The 26,027-nt window shown below is 39.7% G+C and overlaps 2 protein-coding genes across 4 annotated transcripts in view; one reads left to right on the forward strand and one right to left on the reverse strand.

Annotated features, from left to right (window-relative positions):
- Positions 1 to 7,895: 7,895 nt before the first annotated feature.
- LOC122666793 (pirin-like protein) lies at positions 7,896 to 9,910 on the reverse strand. Of its 2 annotated transcripts, none has more exons than XM_043862864.1 (7): positions 9,636 to 9,910; positions 9,451 to 9,500; positions 9,329 to 9,367; positions 9,168 to 9,196; positions 9,009 to 9,071; positions 8,787 to 8,890; positions 7,896 to 8,679 (listed from the first exon to the last, which is right to left on the reverse strand). In XM_043862864.1, exons 1-7 carry the CDS (start codon positions 9,818 to 9,820, stop codon positions 8,196 to 8,198), a joined length of 954 nt encoding a protein of 317 aa, XP_043718799.1. In that variant the 5' UTR covers positions 9,821 to 9,910; the 3' UTR covers positions 7,896 to 8,195. The 2 variants fall into 2 exon arrangements, with proteins under 2 accessions (XP_043718799.1, XP_043718798.1); XM_043862863.1 differs by having other exon boundaries at positions 9,451 to 9,503; positions 9,636 to 9,902.
- A 9,770-nt stretch (positions 9,911 to 19,680) lies between these two features.
- Positions 19,681 to 26,027, forward strand: part of LOC122667912 (protein CMSS1) — a 30,890-nt gene continuing 24,543 nt past the window's right edge. For both annotated transcript variants that reach the window (XM_043864395.1, XM_043864394.1), the window contains exon 1: positions 19,681 to 20,051. In XM_043864395.1, coding sequence (XP_043720330.1) covers positions 19,751 to 20,051 — 301 coding nt within the window. In that variant the 5' untranslated portion in view covers positions 19,681 to 19,750. The remainder of the gene's footprint in view (positions 20,052 to 26,027) is intronic.

Consider the following 26,027-nt stretch of genomic DNA (forward strand, 5'->3'; position numbering starts at 1 on the left):
CTTGCTCTTTTTTATTGGATGGGGTTATCATGTGTGCTGGCCATTGTTGTTTCTTCTTTTTCTTTTTTCTTTTTTTGTTTTAATGTGAAGGGAGAGACTTGGCTTCTTGGCTTCTATGGCAGCATGTGGCAGACATCTTTATAAATCCAGACTGTGCAAGTGTGATTGTATTTGGACCAGTAGGGCATACCCAACTGTCCAATTAGAATTGGCTTAATACTTTGTGGCCTCTATGTCCAAGACTAGATCTGTGCGATGGGTTTTTTATTTTCTTTTATATGTTTAATTTTTTTGTTGGGGGGTGGGGGGGGGGGGGTGGGGGAATGCATGATTTGTAATCTCGGATTGGATTGGCCGATATAGGATCAGCCGATCGCATACGATACTTGTCATATTTTTATTTTTTTTTACCAATATATTATCGTATGAGTCTTCATAATCTGTTGACTAGGATGATTGATTGTATATTCATTGTATAGTTTGATTCTAGGTCTAGAATATTTGAGAATAACTTGATCTTAGGAATCATGTTGATTGTATATTCATTGTATAGCTTGATCCTAGGACTATGTTGGGTATTTGAATTTTGTATCTCTTGTATATATAGACACCTCCATATCAATAGATGATAACCTATTCCATTCAATCCTTGTCTTTAGAATTTCCATATTATTGTCTTTAGAATTTCCATCTCTTGTCTTTAGAATTTCCATTCAATATCCACTTTCAATCTCCATTTTCCTCCAACCATGGCTAACGAAAATGCCCAAACTGAAGCTGTTCCTTCCCTCCAACCGGCCATTCTCCTTCACTCTCCGTTCTTTCTCCATGCATCCGACCAGCCAAGCACACCTCTTGTTACCCCCCTTCTCAATGGGGACAACTTTCCTACCTGGCATCGCGCCATGTTAATGGCTCTTGAAGCAAAGAACAAGTTGCAGTTCATCGACGGATCTTTGCTCAAACCAGATTCCACTTCAACCGATCTACCCCATTGGATACGCTGCAATAGCATGGTGCGTTCTTGGATTGTCCATTCCATTATACCTACCATAGCTCATAGTATCCTTTGGATCGATTCTGTCAAGGACGCCTGGCTTGACTTGCACACCCGTTTTTCACAGAAAAATGCACCTTGGATATTCGAAATCCGTCGTTCTATTCCAACTTTACAACAAAGTCTTGAATCGATTTCGGCATATTACACCAAGTTGAAGGGCTTGTGCGATGAACTCTCCCCATATCGCACTTTGTTTGCCTACACTTGTGGCTCGGCCACCACCATTCAGGGGTATTATGACTCCGATATATTGATGGATTTTCTCCAAGGTCTTCACGACTCTTATACTGCTGTCCGTAGCCAGATCCTTGTAATGGATCTCTTGCCATCCATTTTCAGGGCTTATTCCCTTCTCTTGCAAGAGAAACGTCAACATTCGCTTCATTCTTCACAAACACCACCTATTGATCATGCCACCATGGCACTAGACCGTTCCAAAGTACCTGGACAGCGCCCAAAACCCTTTTATCACTGTGTTTTTTGCGGCAAAGATGGCCACTCCGAGGCTCGGTGCTTCAAAAAGCATGGCTTCCCGGACAACAAGAACCCGCGAAATAATTCCAAGGGCACTTTCACACCTCGCGGCAATACTGCCCCACCCATGGCTGCAACCGTGACAACAGGACCACCTGCTTCGATCTCAGGGTCCACGCTGTCTGCTGACCAGATTCAACAACTTCTAGCATTGCTCCCTGTTGGTAATTCACATCCCCTGAAAAATGTTGCAGGTAAGATTTCCATTAATTCTTCAATTGGAACCACCCCATGGATCATCGATTCAGGGGCTACTGATCACATTTGTTCCGATTTGACTCTCTTTTCACAAGTTTCAGTCCCTCCTAATTCATTCCCTACTACTTTGCCTAACGGCACTCACACACTGGTCGTTAAAATTGGCACTATTTGTCTGTCTCCGTTGATTACCCTTGAAAATGTTCTATATGTTCCAACATTTAATTACAATCTGCTTTCTATTCCTAAATTTACTTCTAATACTTCTTGTAAAGTACTAATTTCCAAACTTTCTTGCATTTTTTAGGACCCATGTTCAAAGACGATTATTGCGAGGGGTAAACGACATGGAGATCTTTACTTTCTGGACCTTCATAGTCCATCTGTCATTACTGCTAATCATAATAAATTGGACCTTTGGCACTGCCGCCTAGGTCACCCTGGTTCATCCATTTTATCTTCTTTGAAACATTTGGACTCTAATATTAATTTTCATAAGGATTGTTCATGTATTGTTTGCCCTATGGCAAAACAAACACGCTTATCATTTCCAAATAGCTCTATTTCAACTACATCTATTTTTGATATGATACATCTTGACGTTTGGGGACCGTATAGAACTCCAACCTTATCCGGGGCACGTTATTTTCTAACCATTGTGGATGATTTTTCTAGAACAACTTGGGTTTATCTTATGCAGCACAAAGCTGAAGTTCCTTTGTTGATCCAATCTTTTTTTTCAATGGTTGCAACACAATTTGGCATCCAAATTAAAATCATTCGGTCCGATCAAGGGACAGAATTTTTAAACCACCTTATATTCCAACATCAACAAACCTTAGGGGTTTTCCATCAATACAGTTGTGTTGCCACACCCCAGCAAAATAGTTTGGCGGAACACAAGCACCGCCACCTTCTCAATGTGGCTCGTGCTTTGCGCTTCCAAGCCTATTTACTGATTAAATTTTGGGGTGACTGCATCCTAACAACCACCTATTTAATTAACCGTTTAACCACATCTGTTTTACAAGGAAAAACCCCATATGAAATACTTTTTGGTAAACGGCCTGTTTTTTCCAACCTAAGGGTTTTTGGGTGCCTATGCTTTGCTAGAAACACTTCACCTGCTCATGAGTTTGATAAACGTGCCTCCGCGGGAGTTTTTATCGGTTACCCATTCGGGCAAAAGGGGTATTGTGTCTATGATCTTCAAACAGAAAAAATCATAATTTCTCGGGACGTCACATTTCATGAACATGTATTTCCTTTTGAAAAATTTTCAGAGTCCACCGAGAAACCGGTGCGCCCTCTTCTACCCATTGGTAATGAGGAGGATGAAGCTCTAGCTCCATTAACTAATGACCTACTTGTCCCACCTCCCATTGCGCCTTCTAGTCCACCATCACCACCACCCACCACTGACCCTTCACCACCTCCTGCTCTACCACCACCCCCAACCGTACCACCACTTGCACCAACAAATCCTAGACCGCAGCGGATTAGACTCAAGCCCAAACACCTCAATGATTATCAATGCTCGTTTACACACTCGCAATTGCCGTCTTCAACAACGGTCCAAGGTACCTCTCATCCACTTCATCCTTACTTACACTACAATCGTTTTTCCACAAAACATATTGCTTGCCTTTCCTCTTTGATTAGTACCACAGAACCTGCTACATTTACAGAGGCAATGAAATACCCGCAGTGGCGCGATGTAATGAAGGCAGAAATTTTGGCTCTCTCTGAAAATCAGACATGGTCCCTAGTCCCGTTACCGCCTGACAAGAAACCCATTGGATCAAAATGGGTGTACAAAATCAAACGGCATTCTGATGGTTCAATCGAACGCTACAAGGCTCGCTTAGTGGCTAAGGGTTACAATCAAGTGGAAGGTATTGATTACACCGATACCTTTGTACCTGTCGCAAAACTAGTAACAGTTCGCACCCTCATTGCCTTAGCAACTGTGAAAGGATGGGTCCTTTACCAAATGGACATTCATAATGCATTTTTACATGAGGATCTCAACGAAGATGTCTATATGACACCCCCCCGGGCTATCGTCGAAAGGGGGAGACCCTTGTTTGCAAGCTCCAAAAATCTCTATATGGCTTGAAACAAGCTTCTCGACAATGGTTCTCCAAATTTTCAACGACTCTACTCACATTTGGATTCTCCTAATCAAAGGCAGACAATTCCTTATTTATTTTGAACCAAGACACCAAAAGTGTCTACATTGTGCTCTACGTAGATGACATTATCATCACTGGCACAGATAGCACCTTGATCGACACAGTGAAAAACTTTCTCTTCAACAATTTTCACATCAAGGACCTTGGCCCGTTAAAATTCTTCTTGGGCATTGAAGTTGCTAGAGCACACCAAGGGATTTACCTCTCACAGCGGAAATATGCCTTAGACATCCTTCAAGACAGTGGTTTCACTGGAACTCGGCCAACTGACACCCCTATGGAGCTCAACTTGCGTCTCACTGATTCCCAAGGAGAGCTCCTCACTGAACCTGCTTCTTATCGCAGGCTTGTGTTGCGATTAATATATTTCACAGTAACGAGACCAGACATCACTCACACTGTCAATATTCTAAGCCAGTTCATGCATGCTCCTCGGCAACCCCATTTAGATGCCGCGCACAGGTTACTGCGGTTCTTGAAAGCCACCCTAGGCCAAGGAATTTTTTTCTCAGCCAATACCGAGCTCAATATTAGTGGTTACTGTGACTCGGACTGGGCAACTTGCCCCATGACCCGGCGATCCATGATGGGCTACTGCATATTTCTTGGATCCGGCCCAATCCCTTGGAAGACCAAGAAACAAACCACTGTCTCACGTAGTTCGACGGAGGCAGAATATATGGCCATGGCTGCTGCAACCTGCGAACTCACCTGGATATCCTATTTACTACATGATTTGGGCATTGTTCCTACCTCACCCATCCCATTATACTGTGACAATCAGACGGCCATTCACATCGCCTCGAATCCCCTTTTTCATGAACATACGAAGCATATCGAGATTGATTGCCATGTTGTTCGTGACAAACTCCAACAAGGTTTTCTCCATCCGGCAAAAATTGCAAGCTCCGCCCAAATTGCTGATCTCTTTACCAAATCACTTGGCCGAGAACAATTCAACGGTCTTGCTTCCAAGTTCAGCGTTTGTAACCTACACGCTCCAACTTGAGGAGGATTATTACCGTATGAGTCTTCATAATCTACTGACTAGGATGATTGATTGTATATTCATTGTATAGCTTGATTCTAGGTCTAGGATAGTTGAGAATAACTTGATCTTAGGAATCATGTTGTTATATATTCATTGTATAGCTTGATCCTAGGACTATGTTGGGTATTTGAATTTTGTATCTCTTGTATTTATGGACACCTCCATATCAATAGATGGTAACCTATTCCATTCAAATCCTTGTCTTTAGTATTTCCATACTATACAACTTTAATACAATATTTTAGGCATTTTGACTGATTTTTTGATTTTTTGTTCGTATTAATTTTTAGTATTCTATATATTTTTGGCTTACCCAAGCCTGATCTAGTAAAACCTGGATTTTAGTTATTTTTGACTGATCCGGATCAGTATCAACCATGACCAATCCCAAGTCCCATACCTCGATTACAAACTTTGGCTGCATGAAAGGTTGAGAGGGGACAAGTTATGAAGTGTCAAATAAAGGGAGGGGGTTTATATATTTTGACCCCGAGAGGACAGGACCGTGCACCACCGTGCACACAACCTTTTACCTTTTTTTTTTTTTTTTTTAAAAACATTGCCGGAGAGTGAGATCCACTCACCGTTGCCTCAAGACGCTCTGGAGGCCGCCGATGACGTTCCACCCATCGGAATTCTCAGTGTTCCGAGCTTTATCCACCCATGTGGTTTATTTCGACTTTCGTCGGAGAAAAAATCCGACAGAATGCCAGTGTCTGTACGGGTTTTTCGAAGAAAAAAAACCCTAAAAAACTTGATTCGAATCGAAATTTTTTTGATTCTCTTAGCATGATCTATTATTTTGAATCCATATAGGTTCAAGAACGGATCTATGAAGTCTCTGATATCACATGTTAGATTAAATCGATCCGAATATGGACAAAACCCCAAAAACCAGGATCTCCATAGGGCGTTCAAGAATACAACCAAATAAATAATAGAAAACAGGAATAGAACCACCAACCTTGTTTCCCATCCATAATGATGATAATGATTGCAGTGTAAAATAAAGAACAAAGATTTAAGTGCTTCCCTTCTATTTCCAAAGTCATTGGCTTGATGAGAATACCGTATGCACAGGGATGATGAACATTGAATATCTCCCTCTCTGTCCAGAATGCACTCCTCAGTAGAGATTGAGAATAATTAGTTGTTATGGATAGAGGGGAGGACCTAACTCTCTTTATATAGTAATTCCTAGAGGGTTTCTCTCATCATAGTCCCAGTAGGAATCTATCTGGCCCACACTAAGCCAGTCCACAATAGACTTCTAATACAACTTAATGACCCCACTTTATTAGACCAAAACCCTAATTAGCTTGATTTAGGGATTTAATTATGTCCACATGAAATTATATTAGGACTAAAATTCCAACATAGAATAGAAGGGGCAACCAATTCATCGAACATATGGTCTCAGATTTTCTTTTAAAATTGTTTCTTTTTTGGTATTCTGTTTTGAAAAGCAACCAAACGCAGCAGTATTATTCACCAAATTAGTAGAAGAGTGCCTGTGAGGTATATGTACAGACTAGAACAACCAAACAATTTCATGAAATGGACATTCAATTGACAGGAACGTTGGTTTCTCACACGGTCCAAACAGAAGCACGGGTTCTAAATCATCACATGTGTTTATGATCTCTTTCTGGCTATATGGCCCTGATTAGATACCTCTTGCTGTTCTGTCGGCAAAAGCATGTATGGATTTTAGCTTTTGGGTAGTTATGAGACCAAGTTAAGCTTCTTCACGAGCATTGTGATTCATGAACCACCGGGATTGTAAAATCACAGAAAATCTCATACCACTTGGGAATGTGTCATGGAATGTAGATATATGTTATGGTCTTTTTCACATGGTAAAACGCGTTTTAAAGTTGTGAGACTCACTTGCCACCATCGGTGGACCCGGATCCCTGGCACTTTAGGAACAAATGTCTCATAAGTAGTAGGTTCTCTAGGTTAGTTGGTCTTTGGAGTCTTGGGACTTTTTAGAGATTAGCGTGTAAAATTACACTTGGTCCAAATCACTATCTAAAAAATTAGAACTAAATGACGGTGACTAATATCGATTTTGACCGATTCAACATGGCTGATCTTGATCCAAAACCCTAGAATAGATGAGTTTTCAGATCTAAGGGCCATTTCTAGGGTTTTTGGGATGGATTTTCGGCCAATTCCAATTTGATCCAGATCAAAATCAATGTGTTTTACCAGATCCTCACAAATACAGGGGCTTTGATGTGAACCTGGCTATTGCTTTTTTACAACCTTCTAGTTTTCTTAAACCTTACTCTCAAGGAATCAATTTAAGTTGGTTGACTAGGTATCCAATGACTTCATATTTTGAGGACAAGTTGGTAGAACCTTGAATCTTAAACCATGTGAATTTGATGGAACCTTCATTCATAAACACATGTTACCCAAGGAGTCAATTATGGCTACTGGAAATAAGGTTCGATTATAAAATTGATGGAAGTCACAAACAATGTATCCTTCTGAGCAATTGCCTTGAGAAGAGACAGTTAACTAGAGAATAAATTAATGCATAATTTACAATATTGCAATGTGATAAGAAACCCAGAGTAGTAGTACTTTTCAAACTTTTTTCATTAACTAAAGTTTACTTACAGAGCATAATTAACAGCCTAAAAATTTCTACTAATGGACCCTTACTGCTTCTAGATTTTACATCATAGTTGGAGAGGTAACTGTGGGTGCAAAAACGATTGAGAAACCAACACCCAAAAGGAAACCACTTCCATTCCACCATTACCATCACTATCAACCCCACCACCACTACCACCACCACCACCATCACCATCACTACCAGCAAGACCCCAATGAAGAGAGATTAACAAAAATATTCATTTAACTTAAGAACAAAAATGAGGAAAATCTAGCTAAAGTGAACTGACTCATCATGACTTTAGTAGTACTCCTAAATTTTAAATCTGCATCATAAGGCTTCTAGAATCATTTTCTTTCCCATGAACTTTTTGAGTTCTTTCTTACTGTCTTATCATATGGGAATAGCAGTTGATACAGATAAAGATACACTATTACTGTTTAGCTTTTCTGGGTGGATATGGATAACGGATATCCTCTGGCTTTAAGTTCAAAGCCATTTGACATGCTTCAGTTTTTCAAGCTAGACTTATTGAGATTGCCAATACTTAGCCTTTTCAAAACCATTCCGGCAAAAGTGATAATCATCGATGGTCTGATCGATCTCATCTTGTGTATTCATCACAAAGGGACCATACTGAACGACGGGTTCGTTAAGAGGCTGCCCGCCGATCAGCACAAATCTGAGTGCATTGGAAGAATTGTTCCACACACACAGCCCATCCCCTGAACCCAAGATCAGGACATGGTGAGGTGATGCTGGTGATGTATTTGAGGACCCAAATACACCTTCCCCTTCAATGACATACACAAAAGAATTCCAAGACTCTGGGATACTTTGACGCCATTCAGCTCCTGGTTTCAGTGTGAAATCAAGGTACATTGCCGGTGTTCGGGTATATACTGGAGAACGGACACCCATTGCTTCCCCTGCAATAACTCTGACTTCAACCCCACCTTCTTCTGCTGTCTTAATGTCCTCCTTTCTCAACTCTTGGTAGTTGGGTTCAATCCTGTGAGTTTGGGATTGAATTTTGGATCCAGGGACTATAAGATTTTTGAATGTGCTTAAAATGTCCAAAGGAATAGATAAATTGAAGGGTGTTGATAGGTTTGTTACATTTTGTCATTGGATGATAAATTGATCCAAAGCTGCAAGCCCCTTTGAGTTCCTGGTCCTGCAGGCATTTCTGAGTGAATTATCCCACGACCGGCAGTCATCCACTGAAGAACAGAACATGAAAAGAAGGAAAAATGAGACTCAAAAGATCTACTTGTTATTTAAGTTTGTAATTCGGTTGTATAATCAAATAAAATATTTGATGTTAATCAGCATATATACCTGTAAGTCACCAGTTCTTATTGTGCCTTTGTGTCCAGCAAAATCTTGATGATTGAAAGCTCCCTGAAATCCATGAATGATCAGTTCAGCTTCTCATAATCTGAACTCCTCCAGAAACTAGTTCTCAAAAAAGAAATGGGAATTTATATAAACACAAACCTCCAACATGTATGTAACTGTCTCAAAACCTGAAAGGAGAGAACCTAAATTAGTTATAGAAAATGAAGAAGAGACAAAAGAGTCTGAAAAGGAAGCATAAAAAAACTAAAATTTAAAAGTACAAAAAAGGGCATTTGGACCAATTGGTAAGACTCTGAGACCTCTATGAGGATGGTCTGGGAATCCAGCAGGAGCAGTAACTGCAAAAGCAAGCAGGACAAACAGTAAAAATTCTGTATTTTAGAAGTTAGAGCCATAAAAAGAAGGTGAAGAAGAAACCTACCAAAGAACTCATCCAACATGAGGAAAGGGTCCAAAGACCTCAATTCCATCCTGCTAAAACCCACAAAACAAAATTATCAGAGCATAACTCAAACACATCAATTACATCCGAACCAAGAAATATATGTACCCACTAAGAAGGAAAAAGAAAAAAAAGAGAGTAAGAGGTAAGGAAAAGAAAGAAACCTTCCAATGCTTCTTCTAACAAGAGCTCCATCTCCATCATGTTGAGGCTTTGCTAAAACCTTCTTCACAACTGATCTGGGTCGGCTCACAGTATCTCCCACTGCTGCAGACATGTTCCTGATAAAAGAAGGGAATGATATTGGCTTTGATTGGGGAGGAGGTGAACAGGAACCAATAACTCTCATGTATGTGCAGGTACTGAGGTACGTGTTTGTGAATTCTCTATATGTGGGTCGCTCTCTCTTTCTCTCACTAAACTAGTAAATTGCTTCTAACGACTTTGGGGAATGTAGTAATGGGAATTCAAGGATGGATTTTGGACGTTAATAAGAAGGTGAGAGGAAAAAGGAAATTTAAAATGGTTGGTTGCCCTCTACCACAAGGAACTGGAGAGGTTGGAGATGGGCCAGCGTTTGGAAGGACCCTTATGATGATGATGTTACTTTCGTGTCATGATGATGTGGGCACAAGGCACCTCTCTCTCTCTCTTAAGAAGTCCAGCTCAAGATACAGGTGGGTTTTCTCTTCAATGCTTGATTAGCACATATAAACAAACATCTTATGGACGCCATCCACTGATTAGTCAGACCAAGGAAGTGTAATTGAAGAACCGACTTTTCCATTCCATCCAATAGGAATATGCCCACTGATGTTTGATTTGCTTTTTCTAAAATGGTTTCACTCAGAAATCAATAGAAATCTTTCAAAATACTGGCCAAAGTTATCCTCAATTCATTCTTCCTTTGATGTACTTCCCATTAAACTTCTTAGTTCTTACTATTTATTGTGATTTAATAGGAACAGGTTTTGAGGATCAGCCTTGGTGCAATGGTAAAGGTTGTTCCATTGTGATTAAATGTTCACGAGTTCGAGTCTAGAAACAGTCTCTTGCAAAACAGGGGTAAGGCTGCATACATTATTACCCTCTCCAACCCAGAGTGGCGGGAGCCTTGTGCACTGGGTACTCCTTTTGAATAGGAACATGTTTTCTCTTTACAAATAAAACTAGAGAAAAGGAGTTGAGTCATGACTCGAGAACAGCTTTTTAAAACCAGGAATCGGTCCCAAATCTTTTCCCCCCTATTCTATATTGTAGTTGGGATTCTAGTAGGAAGAGTTTCTCTTAAACCTAATCCAAATGACATCCATCATACCTAAGCATTACGTGTGATTCATTTATCATTAAAACAAAGCATGTGCTTACCTCATTTGTAATCACCATTCTCTCATCAACTAATATCCTTGGCTTACCTCATCTCTAATCATCATTTCTTAAATCCTATTAAATCACAGATAGACAGTACAGTGAAAGGGAGAGTGAAAGGGAGAGAAAATGATTATTTAAAGTTGACTATATATCTGTGTCATTTCTTTTCTTTTTCTTTTTTTTTTTTCAATTTTAGATTTTAGATTTGGGTTATATACTCTTTGGGCATGATTTGACAAGATCTTTCTTCCCAATTTTTCTTGTTACTGGTAACAGTACCATGTAGCTATAGCAGAGGCCTTAGGGTAAAAAATCTCCTATAAAGGTAAATCAATCCATGGCTTTTGGTTACAATTCTTAACTAAAGGAAAGTTTGAGATTTTACTTAGGGCTTATCATTGAGAAACCATAATACAAATTTACAGTGGGTAGTGGTTACAAAAACTCGAACACCATTAATTTCTTTCCTTATCCTCCTCAAACTGCTGTCCAGGCAATAAGCAATTAAGCATTAGCTTTTGGACTTGAGGAGAAAAAGAGAGACCTTTTTACTGAATATGTCTGCCATCTAATCACAGTTGGAAAATGAAGAGCACCCATTGAAACCCTCTAATAATGCAATATCAAAGTAATGATCAACTTTTTATGTGCAATATTAAACAAGTTCTACTCACCCTTTTTTTTTTAGCAGCAGAGATGAATTGTTTAGATGATTAAAACAGAACCAAATCAACTCAGTAATTGCTGTTGCAATAGTAAATTGAGAATGTATTGTATGTACCCATTATTTAGGTGATATAAAAATTTCCTAATCGTTATCATATTATTATTTTTGGGTGTTTCTTGTTATCACCAAAATAGTGATGTGAGAAGTTGTAACTCTTTCGATTGTTCTTGTCTTATTCTCAAAAGTCATTTAAAATAAAGATTAAAAAGAGTTTTCAAAATAATTTGATAGTGACTTTTTATTATGTTATTCTCAAAAGTTGTCATTGTCTTGCACATTTTTCTAACTACATATGTGAAATGACAGAATTTATTCTCATTGAGACAGAAAAGACAAAAAAAATGGTTGCTGTCAGACGCCAGACCAAAAAAACAAAAGAATAAAATTTCAATTTATTTTCGCCAACCTTGGTTACAACAAGATTATTCCATCTCTCCCTCTCTCTCTAAAAGTGGATAGATTAGACCTCAACATACATTGTTGAGATTAATTAAAGCTTAAAATGTCAACAGAAATCCAAAATGTCAACCAGTTGAACTAGGATCTGAAGTATCATGATGTAATGAAAAAGTAGCCATGGATTATGTGATCTAGAAATTATGGCAAAAATCTCCTGATCCTCCTCATAGTTAATTTGGATTTTAAACTAATGGTGTTAAGACTAACCTCTTGTACCCCACAACCAATCCATTAAGAAACATAATGAAATAAGGTAGAGGTATTACCACCTCTAAAGATGGGAAGAAATCCAACATTCATGAACCTTCTTCTGTGTGACCATCATTGCCCACATTACAAAAGCACATCCAACATTAACGAACCCAAAAAAAAAAAAAAAATTTGGTATACTGGTTTCTATTTGTGGGTGGAACCATTGGAATTATACCAAAATGGCATTCAAATACAGATATGCTTTATGAGTTTCTTAAGATTTATCCTGATATGAGTTTTGACTTTAGAAGTTTATATTTTCCAATAACTTGATTTTGATTAGGGTTTGTGATGATGACCCTCAAATTTCCAGAGCATAAATTTGACTTTTAGATAAGTGAAGAAAGAGGGGGAGGTTTTCTCCTCACCCACAGCTTATTTTGCCTATGTGGCAATATTAGTAGGATCTCAAATACCCTAGACATATTGTCTACATCTTCATCTAGCTATAGTTTCATTTTCAAATCAATCTAACTTTTACATGTCATCACAACTGTTAGCACAGCTGGTTGGTACTCTACAAGTAGAGTGTAGGAATCACAGGAGGTCATGGGTTCGACTCTCCTATCTTTACCGTGTATTTATATCTCTCTCTCTCTTTCTAGTATCTATAGTTTAAAGAAGGACTAATGAAAAAGGACAAAGTTTTCCTCCACCCATAGAGGACGATTCACCCACCATCCTATGGTTCACAAACCCCTCCTAGGGTTTTAGTATGTTCCAAAATACCCTCCTGATATTCATTCCCACCCTCTCCAGTCCCTCGGTGAAAGAAAACTCGATCCAATAAAAAATAAGAGAAAAAGACATATATGATGAGTCATTCGATTGAGATAGATGATTAAGTTTGACATATGATCAATATAAGAGATTCCCATCTATCCAATAGTCAAAATCCAAATAACTAATCCATGTGGTATAAAAATTGTTATTGTAAGCACACTCATTCGTGTAAGAAATTTTAACCCAAAAGGGACATTTCTGTGAAACACTAATCCTCTTCATAAATTTCTAGGGGGGAAAGTCTTTCACCCTTTCTAGATGGTTGGCCGAATCTATTTGGTATCCATTCACCCACCCACCCCCAAGACTAAAAAAGCATTCTTCTTACACATAATGTGCTGATTTCATTTGTGAAATTAATAAGCAACAGAAACCCTTTTTGTGGTTTGAAAATGATGCTAGCTTACTGTTCAAATTAACCTTGTTGGACTCAATACCTTCCACGCATAAATTATTTTTTGTTTTAAATTAAACATAAAATAAAGAGCACTTTAGGTGGCTATCAGATCTTGAATTTATAAGGGTTACCCTGATGTTGAGTGACAAGGAAAAAGCATCTAAGAATGTTCTAGTTAATAACAACATGACAATAAATATCAAAATTCTCTTTCCATGATTAGACTCACAAAAGGCTGTATAGCCTTTTGTATCACACATCCCAAATTCTCTTATGTAGGACGAGCATGAGGAGCTCACCTATGGGCAAAGGTGAATTCCTTGGACCCCCCTATCCATAGTGGTTTGAATGCATATCATTCAGCAAAAATAAATAAATAAATAAATAAAGAGAAAAAGAGGGTTGCTTGGTCACGCTCACTACACCCAGACACATGGGTACGTGTCAAAATGACTACCCCAACCCTCATATTGAATGCTTGGACATGTACTCTTATTGGTCCCCATGTTGTGCAGGGGCTACGCAACCAAGTAGTGTTCCCTCTCCCATAAATAAATAATAGATTTAGTTCATGATAAACACATAAAATTAATCTTGGACTAAAATTGACAGGTGGGTTGGGAATATTAACTTCCATATAACAGAAGCAGGGCAGGGGGTGATATTTATCAGAATTCCAAATTGACAGGTCAAAAATTAGGGGAAAACAACAATTGAGAGCTATTGAATCCTATTTAGTTTAATGCTTTCTAAGAAGTGTGGTCTGTATTGGAATCGTTATCCCCTCCAATTCACTTTCCTCTCCAATTCTTCCAATTCCTCATATGGGAGCAAAAATCACCACCCTACCCCCTGCCCAAAAACACTGTCTAAAATGGGATCCACTCTTCTCTATTAGAGGAATTGGAGGAATTGAAGATGCCCGCCCCTTATAAGTCATAATCTGATGCTGGTACATGTATCTTTCTTTTTTTGGATAAGATCAAAACTGTATCTCTTTGTCTAAGAAGTGGTATTGGTGGTAGTAGTGGAATCTCTCTCTCACAGTCTCACAGTCTCACAGTCTCACAGTCTCACACCCACACAAGTCGTATTGGTGGTAGTAGTGGAATTGCATGAATGAAGTCAACTTCTAGAACCTTGAAGCTTTGAGTTGTTTGTAGATCCACTTACCTTTTAGTGTGGGATATCCCACATTGTATTGTTACCAAACTTGCTTGTCCTTTATCCTTTATGGCGATCGTACGGATAATCTTTAACTCTCTAACTCTTGGGACTTTGGAGTTGGATTCACTACTCTTCCAAACTCTCCCCCCACCCCCAAAAAAAAGTTGAAGCTTTTGTCTTAAATCAGAAATGGCAGTTTTTAGAAAACCCAGTCTCACATATGATTAATAAGGCCTTTGGAAAATTTATGACAATGGCAGAATTAAAAATTTTAAATATATACATATGTGAGGGGTTTCCATAGAGTGGATTTAAGCATTTCAATAATACACACCTTTGTTTTATATTAAGGAAGAGGATTCTCTAAGTAAACATTATAGGGAACATACCAATGAGGAGCAACAAAACGATTTTGTACATAAGGGATAATGAGGTCATCTCATGTGAGAAGAAGAGAGGTAAAGAGAGATAGTAGATTATTGTATCGTGCATAGTCAGCTCTGCGATCATTTTCTCTTATATTAAAGGGAGAGGATTCCTTGAAAGGCAACGTGCGTGAGGACCAATGTGAGTGTGTGTGGAAGCATCAACAAGGACAAGATTTCTACCTTTTATAGGGTGGTGCGATCATTTCGTACCTTTGGGCTCTGTGTCTGAGCACAGAGACCACACTATCTTATAGGGTTCTTTTTTCTAATATTAAATATGGAATAGGGTTTTCCGTGCAAACAATATAGTGAGTGCACCAATAACATGCGAGAAAAGGGTTTCATACTAAGGGGGCATAGGGGTCATTTCATTTGAGAAAGAGAGACGGAAAGAAAATGTCCACCAGACTTGGTGGGCTCTGAGAACCTTTTCCAATTATATATATCGAGATAAGTAGTAGTAGTAGTGTTCCTTAAATTTCTTCGGTCTTCTTCTTATTGAGTGGGGGTAGATTGATATTGATGTTGTCCCACCAAACATACCTAAAAGGGAAAATATCATCCCCCTCCCCTCTAAGTTTGCTTAATATCAATCCAATACCCAAGTTTTGAAAAATATCTACCCCCTCCCCTACTTTATAAAGATTATATCAACTGTACCCTAACAATTAAAAACGACCATTAACTGATGACGTGGATAGGTCTAATTTATCTAAAACCCCAAATTACCCTTAAGTTATTTTAATTCTAATTTTACCCCTCCAATCCCAAAATCCCCCCCCTTTTTTTTTTTTTTTTTTTTTTTTTTTAATTATCGTTTTTCCCTCAAAATCAAATCCCATTTTCTTCTTTTTTCTATTTTTCTTCTTCTTTGTTCATAGGTTTCCTCTTCGTTGCAGGGAGCGCTTCAGGTTTCTCCGACTTCTTCTTCTTCTTCTCCGTTCACAAGTTTCTCCGTTTGGGTTTCTTTTTGGAAGATCCGGATCTGGGTTTCCGTTTATCTTGGAACGAAACCCAACCAAAACCAAAAGAGCCATGGAGAGGAGAATGTGTGAAAAGCATTGTGTATGCGGGCCTCGACGCCATTGTCACCTGCTTCACCCTAATCTCTTCCATCGACACCGTTGTCACCTGTTTCGCCCTCATCTCTTCCATCCCACAACCACCACACCCGGGAAAAAAAAGAGACAAAAAACCAAACTTCAAAGAGGGCATCTCTTTCTAGTTTCTACACCTCCACTTATTCTAGATCTTAGTTGGGAAGTAGGGACCTCAGCCTTCCTCAGCCCACATTGATTCCATCCCAAACCCATATGCCTTCCATTTTTCTAATCCAATCTATTATTCAGATTTCTAGATTTTCAAACGGAAAAAAATTGCAAACTAATAGTAAATAATACACAACTTCGTCACCCGAGCCAAGCACACCGGATTTCAACTAGCAACACCAGGTAGTTGCAGCACCTTCAAAGTTCAAACCTCCGACTTTTTCAGAGGAATCTCTCCTTCTTTCTCTCACTTCCTCTTGAAATTTGACAGATCCATCGCGCCCAGTAGATTGGAAGGCCAAACAAAAGAAGAGAAACAAAACCAGGAATCCAAATCTTACGAAACGATTTGAGGGAAAGGATGTAATTAAAGAGACGAAAACCAGATTAATTAACCTCCTTGTTGTAGTCACCAACCATAAACAAAAGAAAAGCCAAAAAAAGATCGAATGGATTGGAGTTCGATCATTCAACAATCCTGCGAAAGGAAAAGATTTTTTTTTTTTTTTGGGTAGAAATAAAAGGGTAATATAATCTTTTCATTAGCAAGGGAGAAAGACATATGCTTTCAATAGATATTAAAAAGGGTAATTTTATCTTTACACAGGTTTTTTTTGACACCATTACATACTTAGGATACGGTTGATATAATCTTTATATATTAGGGGAGGGGGTATATATTTTTCAAAACTTGGGTACTGGATTGATATTAGGCAAACTTAGAGGGGAGGGGGATGATATTTTCCCTACCTAAAATCTTAAATACAGTTAAGAGAAGTGGTAGCAAGTGGATTTGCATCATTGAAGTCAAATTCTAGAAGCTCACAGATCACAATAGGCTATTTATAGAAAAAGAAACAGAGATCACAATGGATGGGCAACCTATTGGATTTAAGCCCACACAGTTGCATGCGTGGTCCTTTTGTAGGGCTAAGGTTTATTGCAAAATTCGGGGTTCGATTTGGGTCCTGACCTAGACGGCGAGACCAATGTGGTGTATGAGGATTGGGCTTCTCTCCTGCAAGCCCAGCGCCCAGCGGGTGTCCAATGAAGTCATCCAACGGCTGGGCTGCTTGGCATGCTTGTCAGGCCTCACATAGGCGCTGACCTTGTATGAGAGGAGCCTGATCTGGCGTATGAAACATCGTCAATACGTTGGAGCATACGGTCTCGGAGTATAAATAATAAAATCTTAGAGTTTGGATCAATTCCCCGCACATGGATGTAACGACTCTTTATGTATGATTTTTGTGAAAGCATGTGTCATTTTTTTCCCCACAAATACCCCTCTAAACAATCTTAATGGCAACATATAAGGGCATTTATGGAAGCAAAAAGACATGTGTAATTACGAAACCATATGTGAATCCTTCACGTACGTATGAAAAGCTGATCAGAGCTCAAATTCTGATCCATAAAACCATGGTCTAAGGACAGTAGGATCCTCATCCTTTGATTAAAATTGAAGACTGGGCACCTTCTATTTGTTGGGTGAATAGCAAGCTAAAGTTCCTTCTCAAGGCTAAGACAGACCGTGCCAAAAAAGAGAGGCGTGGACCATGGTGAGGCGTTTCCACTCAGTTTGAGTATCCAAACAAGGAGATCAACTCAATGGCCTTATTATACTATACTAAAGCTCATTTGATGTTGAGCGTGCGTCGACCGATTTGTGCTTGGAATGGAATTGAACTCTTTAGCCAATGGCGTCGAATGTCAAATGCTTCCGCTATAGCCGGTTCTATTTTGGATCAAGCTAGTTCTATTATGAACTAGAATGAGCTTGACCCACACAGGGTTACTCTTAAACCTTTGGACACCTGTTCGATTGATTCAAAACGCATTTTCTTTCACATTTACTTGGTATGAAAATTAGTAATTGTGCTAGTCAACATGAATTGTCTCCAATGTAGGTCCAACTCAACTAAAATAGAATCTTTTCCTGATTGTTACCGAAAAAAATCTTTTTCCGATTAAAGAACAAATGAAATCGTTTTCACACTAAACTTTTGTATGACAAAATAATATACTTTGAAGGTGAATACTCACGTCTCACCATAATTTACCCTTTAGGGGTATCTTACAGATCACAGACATGTCAAAGATGTGGGGAAAAACCCTTAATCCGCAAATATAAGATTGTTTAATTCTTGAGAGATACTCATCATCGTTAGGGCATCCATCAGAGTGACAAAATAAAGTGTCTATATAGAGTATTTTTTTTGTTATCCAAAATATCTCCTATTGTACACGATTTTGAGTTAATCTAAGCTTGGTGTAACCAACCGTGGTTGAGCAAAGCAAGACCCTTACTTAAATTAGAGGGAAAAGAACGCTAATCGATTAGGGGTGTCAATGGGTTGGGCTGGGCCGGGCTTGGCCTTAACCCTAATCCAGCCCAGGCAACCTTAACCTAAACCCAAGCTCAGCCCGATCCTTCCAAGGTCAAGCATACCCTCAACCCAGCCTGACCCTGATAGGGTTTTCCCAAGCCCGGCCCGGCCCTGAATAGTGAACAGCCCATAAGAAGCCCACTTAACATATATATATATATATTTAATGTATATACATAGCTCCACCCATTTAACAAAGCCCATTGTACATATAATATATATGAATACATAGCCCCCAACCCACTTAACAAAGCCCATTATACAGATAATATATTGTGTATACAGGGTCGGGCTGCCCTTGCCAGGGTCCAAGGCCTCAACCCATGTCCCAAGGCCAAGGCCTCAACCCAGGTCTGGCCCAGCCCTACCGGGGCCAGCAAAATATTAAACCCAGCTCGACCCTGTCTAGAACACAGGCCCGGCTCAGCCTTGTCCGGGCTCAGGATGGGTTAGGGCTGAATCAGGATGGCCGGGTTTTTATGACACCCTTATAACCGATCTTGTGGTTCCTATGCCTAGACAGAAAATGAGCGAAATTACCATTCAGCCCCCCTCCCCCTAGTGAAAAATCCCATTCGTTCAAATGCTCTTGCACGCACTCTTATTGGCTCCTGCGCCGATGCAGGTGCTACACGACTAGACATCGATCTCTTGCCCTAAATTAGATTAGTTAAAACCGAAAAATCATCTGTGATTTTTTGATTTTTTTAATTTTCTTTTCTAAGTTCTAACCTATCACATAATGGATTTTTTCCCCTTTCGAGATATCTTCATATTTCCTTTTTGTTTCTAATTTATTTCTTGACAAGCAAACACAGCTTTAGTAACCGGTGGACTTGTTACAATTCTATCGTAATTAGCATCGTCACCAATACATGGTTTACCAACTAGGCTGACACATCATCACTCAAATGCCAATTTAGCTGCTGCTAGTTAGGTCCAAACCTTGCAAGGCCCGCCCTCTGTAAACCCTGCAATCATAATAAACTGAAGTAAAGAGGGAGGAGGGAACGTAGAGCAGCAAAGAATATAGAAACATGGGGAGCGGCAAACCTAGTAAAGGTAAGAAGCAGAAGCGGTCAGAGGACAAGGGCGGCGGAGCTAGAAAGACCACCTCCTTCAAAAACCCTAACCGAATACCTCTTGGTTCTAACAGAGCAAAGACGAAGAAGACCGAGGCAGAAACAGATAATGAGAAGAGCAACAGCAAAGATATTAAAGTTCATCCTCTTCTTTCAAACCATGCTACTGCTTCTCAGCAGCTTAGCTTCTTTCTGGATCGTTTCCAATCCGCCAATGGCTTAAAGCTTTCTTCCCTCGAGCTGGAACCAATCAAAGGTTCTATCTCTCTCTCTCTCTGTCTCTCTGCTCTTTTTTTTTTTTCTAATTTAAAAATCTGTATACAGTAAGGGTAAAACCCATGAAATGCACACCTCTAGTACTACTAGGAAAATGGGAACAACTTGCAATCAAATGATTTTTTTAGGCCCAGAGGAATCCAACAAGATCTATGTATCAACTTGCAGTTCTATAGTGACTCATTCCAAGTCTGCCGGGTTGAGTTCATCACTTCATCCAAGTGTTTGTGTTCTGTCTCTGTTCAATTAAATGTATGCCTATGTAATTTGGTCTAAAACAAACACTTTTTAGGGGTTTAAATGATTTAACTTTTTTCTGCACCCTAGACAAGCTTTTGGTGATTTACCAAGAGGAAACATGGTTATAAATTGTGTGATTATGTATATATGAGATTGTGATATTTAACAATTGAAATATTCTTTTACAACACAATTATATGTGTGAGTATGATGTAACACTGATTGACTTGGTGTTTAAATGAGAAAAATGAGCAGACTTTAATTTACAGTTTGTATATTTCATATCACAAGCCACAACTTAGTGAAGTGGTATTTTATAGACCCAAAGTTTTAGGTATGGAATCAGCCACGAAGGTTCCTTCACAGTAACTTATGAGAAACCATTATTGATACGGAAATGTGCACAACTGTTTTGAATTTTCAATGGAGGATACAGTTTGGGAAAAATGCCTATCCACTAGATTCTGGAATGCCTTGGTCAATGGCTATCGCCTCACAATTCCTGATCCTGTAGACAATTATCAGCCATGAGGGTTCACAGTAGCTTATGAGAAACCAGTATTGCGGAACTTAAGATAGGTATGGTGTGTGCTTTTCCTGCAGTATGTTTAGTTTGAAGTAATCCCCTGCATGATTATCTGTCAAGCCAAGCTTCATATGAGCCAATTTCCAAGGACTTAAACATAGATGTGAGTAGTGACAGTGCATGATTAGCTTCACAGATGAGCATTACAAATGATTAATGCGTGGAAAATATTTATGGATGACCAATCTATTACAATCATGACTTATTCTCTCAGATTGTCCATAAAAAACCTGCCTTTTTTAATAATAATTTCCCCAGGATCTGGTATGACAGTAATATCTGGAGCATTATATTGAGGTGACAAATAACTCAGAATCATATCATGATAATGGTTATAAAATAAGAAGGAAATGAAAAAGAAAAAGAAATAATGACTAATGAGACTAGATACTTGGAGTGTTCCTCAACTAATATGGCTTAGGTTCTCACCTCATTGATTTAACACAACGGGAACTGAAGCTTTTACTTCACTGATTAGCATAGTTTTATGCTTTCTTGGCTTAAGGTTTGTTTAGCATTGTTGTGGTTTGAGGAATGATGGTTTGTCAATGTGACAGAGGCCAGACTTTATTTATAATAAAGTACAATGAGTACAAGTACTGTAATGCCCCTAGGACAATTCTACCCCTATACCCATATTACAACACTCCTCCTCAAGTTGGTGCATAGATATTAAACATGCCCAACTTGCACATAATTGGATGAAAAGTTCTACTACTAAGACCTTTGGCGAAAACATCAGCTAATTGATCACCTGACTTAACAAAAGGAACACAAATAACACCCCGCTCTAACTTTTCTTTGTTAAAATGACGGTTAATCTCCACATGCTTCGTCCTATCATGCTGAACAAGATTATGAGTGGTACTAATGGCTGATGTATTATCCCATTATAACATCATAGGTAGTTGAACTACAAGTCTGCAACACCGAGATCCTGGATAAGACTCTAAAGCCATAGCAGTTCACAAGTACCATGGACCATAGCACGAAACTCTGCTTCAGCACTAGATCGAGCAACCACAACTTGCTTCTTGCTCCGCCAGGTGACAAGATTGCTACCAACAAATGTTCAATAACCAGATGTATACCTTCGATCATTGCAAGAACCAGCCCAATCTGCATCTATAAAAGCTTCTACACGCATGTGACCATGGGAAGAAAAGAGCACCCTTTTCCCTGGAGCTAACATTGGATATCAAAGGATCCAAAATCAGCTTCTAAATGTGTAGAATAGGGGTCATGCATGTATTGGCTGACTAAACTCACAGCATAAACAGTGTCTGGCCAAGTATGTGAAAGGTAAATCAATCTCCCAATCAATATCTGATATCGGCCTTTATCAACTGGCCCACCATATTTACTCTTGAGATGAGCATTAGCCTCAAGAGGTGTATCTATAGGTTTGCAGCCTAACATCCCGGTCTTTGATAAGAGATCAAGGGTGTACATCTGTTGAAATAGGAAGATACCTTGTGTGAGCGAGCAACTTCAATACCGAGGAAATACCGAAGCTTTCCCAAAATTTTTCCAAATATTTAATCGCAAATTCCTTGCCCAAATAGGCCTTCGGTTGAGATTTTTCAGTAGGATCAGTTCCAGTGACAACAATTTCATCAACAGATATACTAAGAATAGTAATGAGTATGATCTACATTGCTTTATCTATATTCAATTGAGACCGTAGCTTTGTGAACCAAGCACTGGGTGACTGCTTCAGTCCATACAATGCCCGTTTCAATTTGCAAACTTTTTCTCGAGTTTCCTTGGAAGAAAAACTAGGGGTAATCTCCATATAGATTTCCTCCTCAAGCTCACCATGAAGAAACGTATTCTTAACATCCAATTGTTGCAGTTATCATCCAAAGTTGACTGCACATGAGAGGATAACTTTGATAGTATTAATCTTTGCAACCGGAGCAAAGATTAATACTATGGACGAGCATGGCAACCCGGTGCTGCCACAACCAGCCGACCCTATGGCAGCCATGTTAGAGATGTTCCGCAAGTTTACAGCAGATCAGAAGGCTACAAATGATGCAATCATGACTAGATTGCAACACTTGGAAGGACAGAGAATCCCTCCTGATAGGGACAACAACTTGCCCATAGAAGAGGACAGGTACCAACCCCATTCTGTGATACAGAGGCTGCCTGACAGAGATGGGAGCCCTAGAGATGACTACAGGGGTTATAGAGATGGACATATAGGTCATAGAGACAAATTTAGGACTGACCGAGATGATAGGGATGATAGAGACTACTATAGAGATCGTCGGGACGGACCTAGATATGCTCGTGAGCCTTCTCGGGAACACAGAGATCACCACCAAGGCTACAGAGACAGAGGTCGGCAGCCCACTATTGAAGAGTATATGAGGTCCTACTTCACTGGAGACCAAGGTACTAATCGACGACATACAGGTAACCAGAAGGTGAAGCTTGAGCTGAAAGAATTCGATGGTAATTCTGACCCTCAAGTGTTTTATGATTGGCTTGCTGCAATAGAAGACTATTTCGATTGGTATGATCTATCTGAAGAAGGGAAAATGAAGTTAATCTGTGCTAAGCTTGTCGGAGCTGCACGTGAGTGGTGGAGAACTGCTGAAAGAGAGATGGACTTCAATGGTACTGCACCTCGCACTTGGGAAGACATGAAATATGACCTGAGCAAGCAATACTTACCAAGGCACTTCAAGTCTCAGATGCAGGATAAATTCAACTCCCTCCGCCAAGGGACCATGACTGTAACTGAGTACATGAGGCAATTCAATGCTCTTTCTTCTCGCACTGGCATTAGGGAGGAGGGCATCCAAATGCTTTCCAGGTTCAGATTGGGACTATCAAGTGAGATCAACAGGACAATTGGAGTGGTTGATGTTGTAGATGTTCGAGATTGTTTTGAGAAGGCCTTGAAAGCAGAAGAGCTATTAACTTCATGTAAACAGCCGGGTTCTACTTCCAAGCCGGCCTACATCAACACTAGCACCTCAAAACAAGGTTCCTCTATAGGCAACACTTCTTGTCCTGCTGTTCCCCTACGTGTGGATGACAAGGGCAAGACTCCTATAGGCCAAAATGACCCCTTTACGTGCTATTATTGTCAAGACAAGGGACATATCGCTAGGGACTGCCCACATAAGAAGAAGTCTTTCAACGTGGCTGAAAAAGAAGAAGTTCAAGGTGAAGATGAAGACCAAGGCGGCATTCACATTCATGCACTTCCCCCTGACGATGTTGAACATTATTTTGATGATGAAGATTTACAAGGTGTTCATGTAATTCGTCAAGAGGCTGCTGTCCAGCCAGATTTGCAATCTTCTTCATCCTCCAAAGAGCTGTTGTCCGCATGCAAAATTGCACCATCCGCTGAAGATGAACTCAAGCAACTCAACCCTGATTTGGAAGACCATTCTGTGATCTCCAGCCATTCATCGGGGATGAATGTTTTCAAGACGGGGAGAGTTGATGCAGCTCCTAGAAGGAAGAAGAAGAAGAAGAAACCCTAAACTTAGGGTTTAAATAGGGAGCCGTAGGCTAGGATTTCTATTTTTCCATACTTAGTTATTTTTCTGTTTTTTTAGATTGAACCGGCTTAAATTGGTTGCATCTAATTGGTTCAATTGGTCTAATTTAAGTGAAATGTTCCTATTGGCTAATAGGTTCTTATATCATATTGGCTAGTATGGAATCTTCACTTAAGTTAATTGTTCTAAGTTAGATTCTTTTAATTTTAAGTTAGTAGGGGTAGTTAAGTCATTACACTGTTTTAAGTAATTAATTAGACTTAAACCTCTCCCTTCCACGTTTTTGTGAAGGAGAGGTATTTAATTTGTAGTAGGAATTGGCCTATGGCCTTATTATAAATATAAGAGATCGTGGGAGGCTCCCCCACAATTGAAATTTGAATTAAAAGACTGTTTTTTCGTTGGCCCATCGCGTTGTTCTGCTCCTTTGAGTGTTTGCATCCTTGTGGGTACATCAAGGTGGAATGGTGGGTGGAATCCTGCGACTCCTTACGCCGTGACAGCTGGGAGGGTCTCTCTTCGAAGGTGATTTCATCCTTCATCCCTTAACTTGCTGCCGGTGGAATCCTATTGTAAGTTGAGTTTTAAATTTCTGTTTTTAGTTTCCTCCCCTCCCCCATTCGATCCCTCTTGTTTTTCTATTTGAATTTCCAAAACCCTAGATCATCTAGGCATTATCCAGCCATCATCCTACCTCTGTTTTACACCAAAATCAGAGCACAGCCTTCCCATACCATCTCCCCCACTCGACCAGACTTGCTGCCCGTTCTGTCCAGCCAAACCCTAAAATCCCTCTTATCCTTTAAACCCTAAAAAACCCTAATTTTCTGCTGGGACATATTCAGCCATTAGAAAACCTCCCTGCTGCAGCCGAACCTTCCCCCTAGTCCCTCTAACACTCGACCTTAAGCCCTGCCCCTGAATCCTACTATAAACCCTAGTTTTGGCTATTTTCTTAATTTAAAAAACCCGAAACCCTAACCCTAAATCTGCAGAATTTTGAAACCTAACCAAATCCAGATATTTTTATATCATAATGACCCTCTAAACCTGCAGATTAAAACCGTGTAAACCCCATTCCCAAATTCCCATCCTAAACCCTAATTTTGCCCTAAAACAGCCCCTAATCAGCCCTAAACAGCAGGCTTACCCTAAGCTTGGTTCTACTTGGTTCCTAGTGGGATTAATTCCTATTCTAGGACTACATTATTTTGGTATCAGAGCCATGGACGAACATGGCAACCCGATGCTGCCACAACCAGCCGACCCTATGGCAGCCATGTTAGAGATGTTCCGCAAGTTTACAGCAGATCAGAAGGCTACAAGTGATGCAATCATGACTAGATGGCAACACTTGGAAGGACAGAGAATCCCTCCTGATAGGGACAGCAACTTGCCCATAGAAAAGGATAGGTACCAACCCCATTATGTGATACAGAGGCTGCTTGACAGAGATGGGAGCCCTAGAGATGATTACAGGGGTTATAGAGATGGACACTTAGGTAACAGGGACAGATTCAGGACTGACCGAGATGACAGGAATGATAGAGATTATTATAGAGATCGTCGGGACAGACCTAGATATGCCCATGAACCTTCTCGG

The sequence above is a fragment of the Telopea speciosissima genome, chromosome 7 (genome assembly GCF_018873765.1).
Source record: "Telopea speciosissima isolate NSW1024214 ecotype Mountain lineage chromosome 7, Tspe_v1, whole genome shotgun sequence".
NCBI lineage: Eukaryota > Viridiplantae > Streptophyta > Magnoliopsida > Proteales > Proteaceae > Telopea > Telopea speciosissima.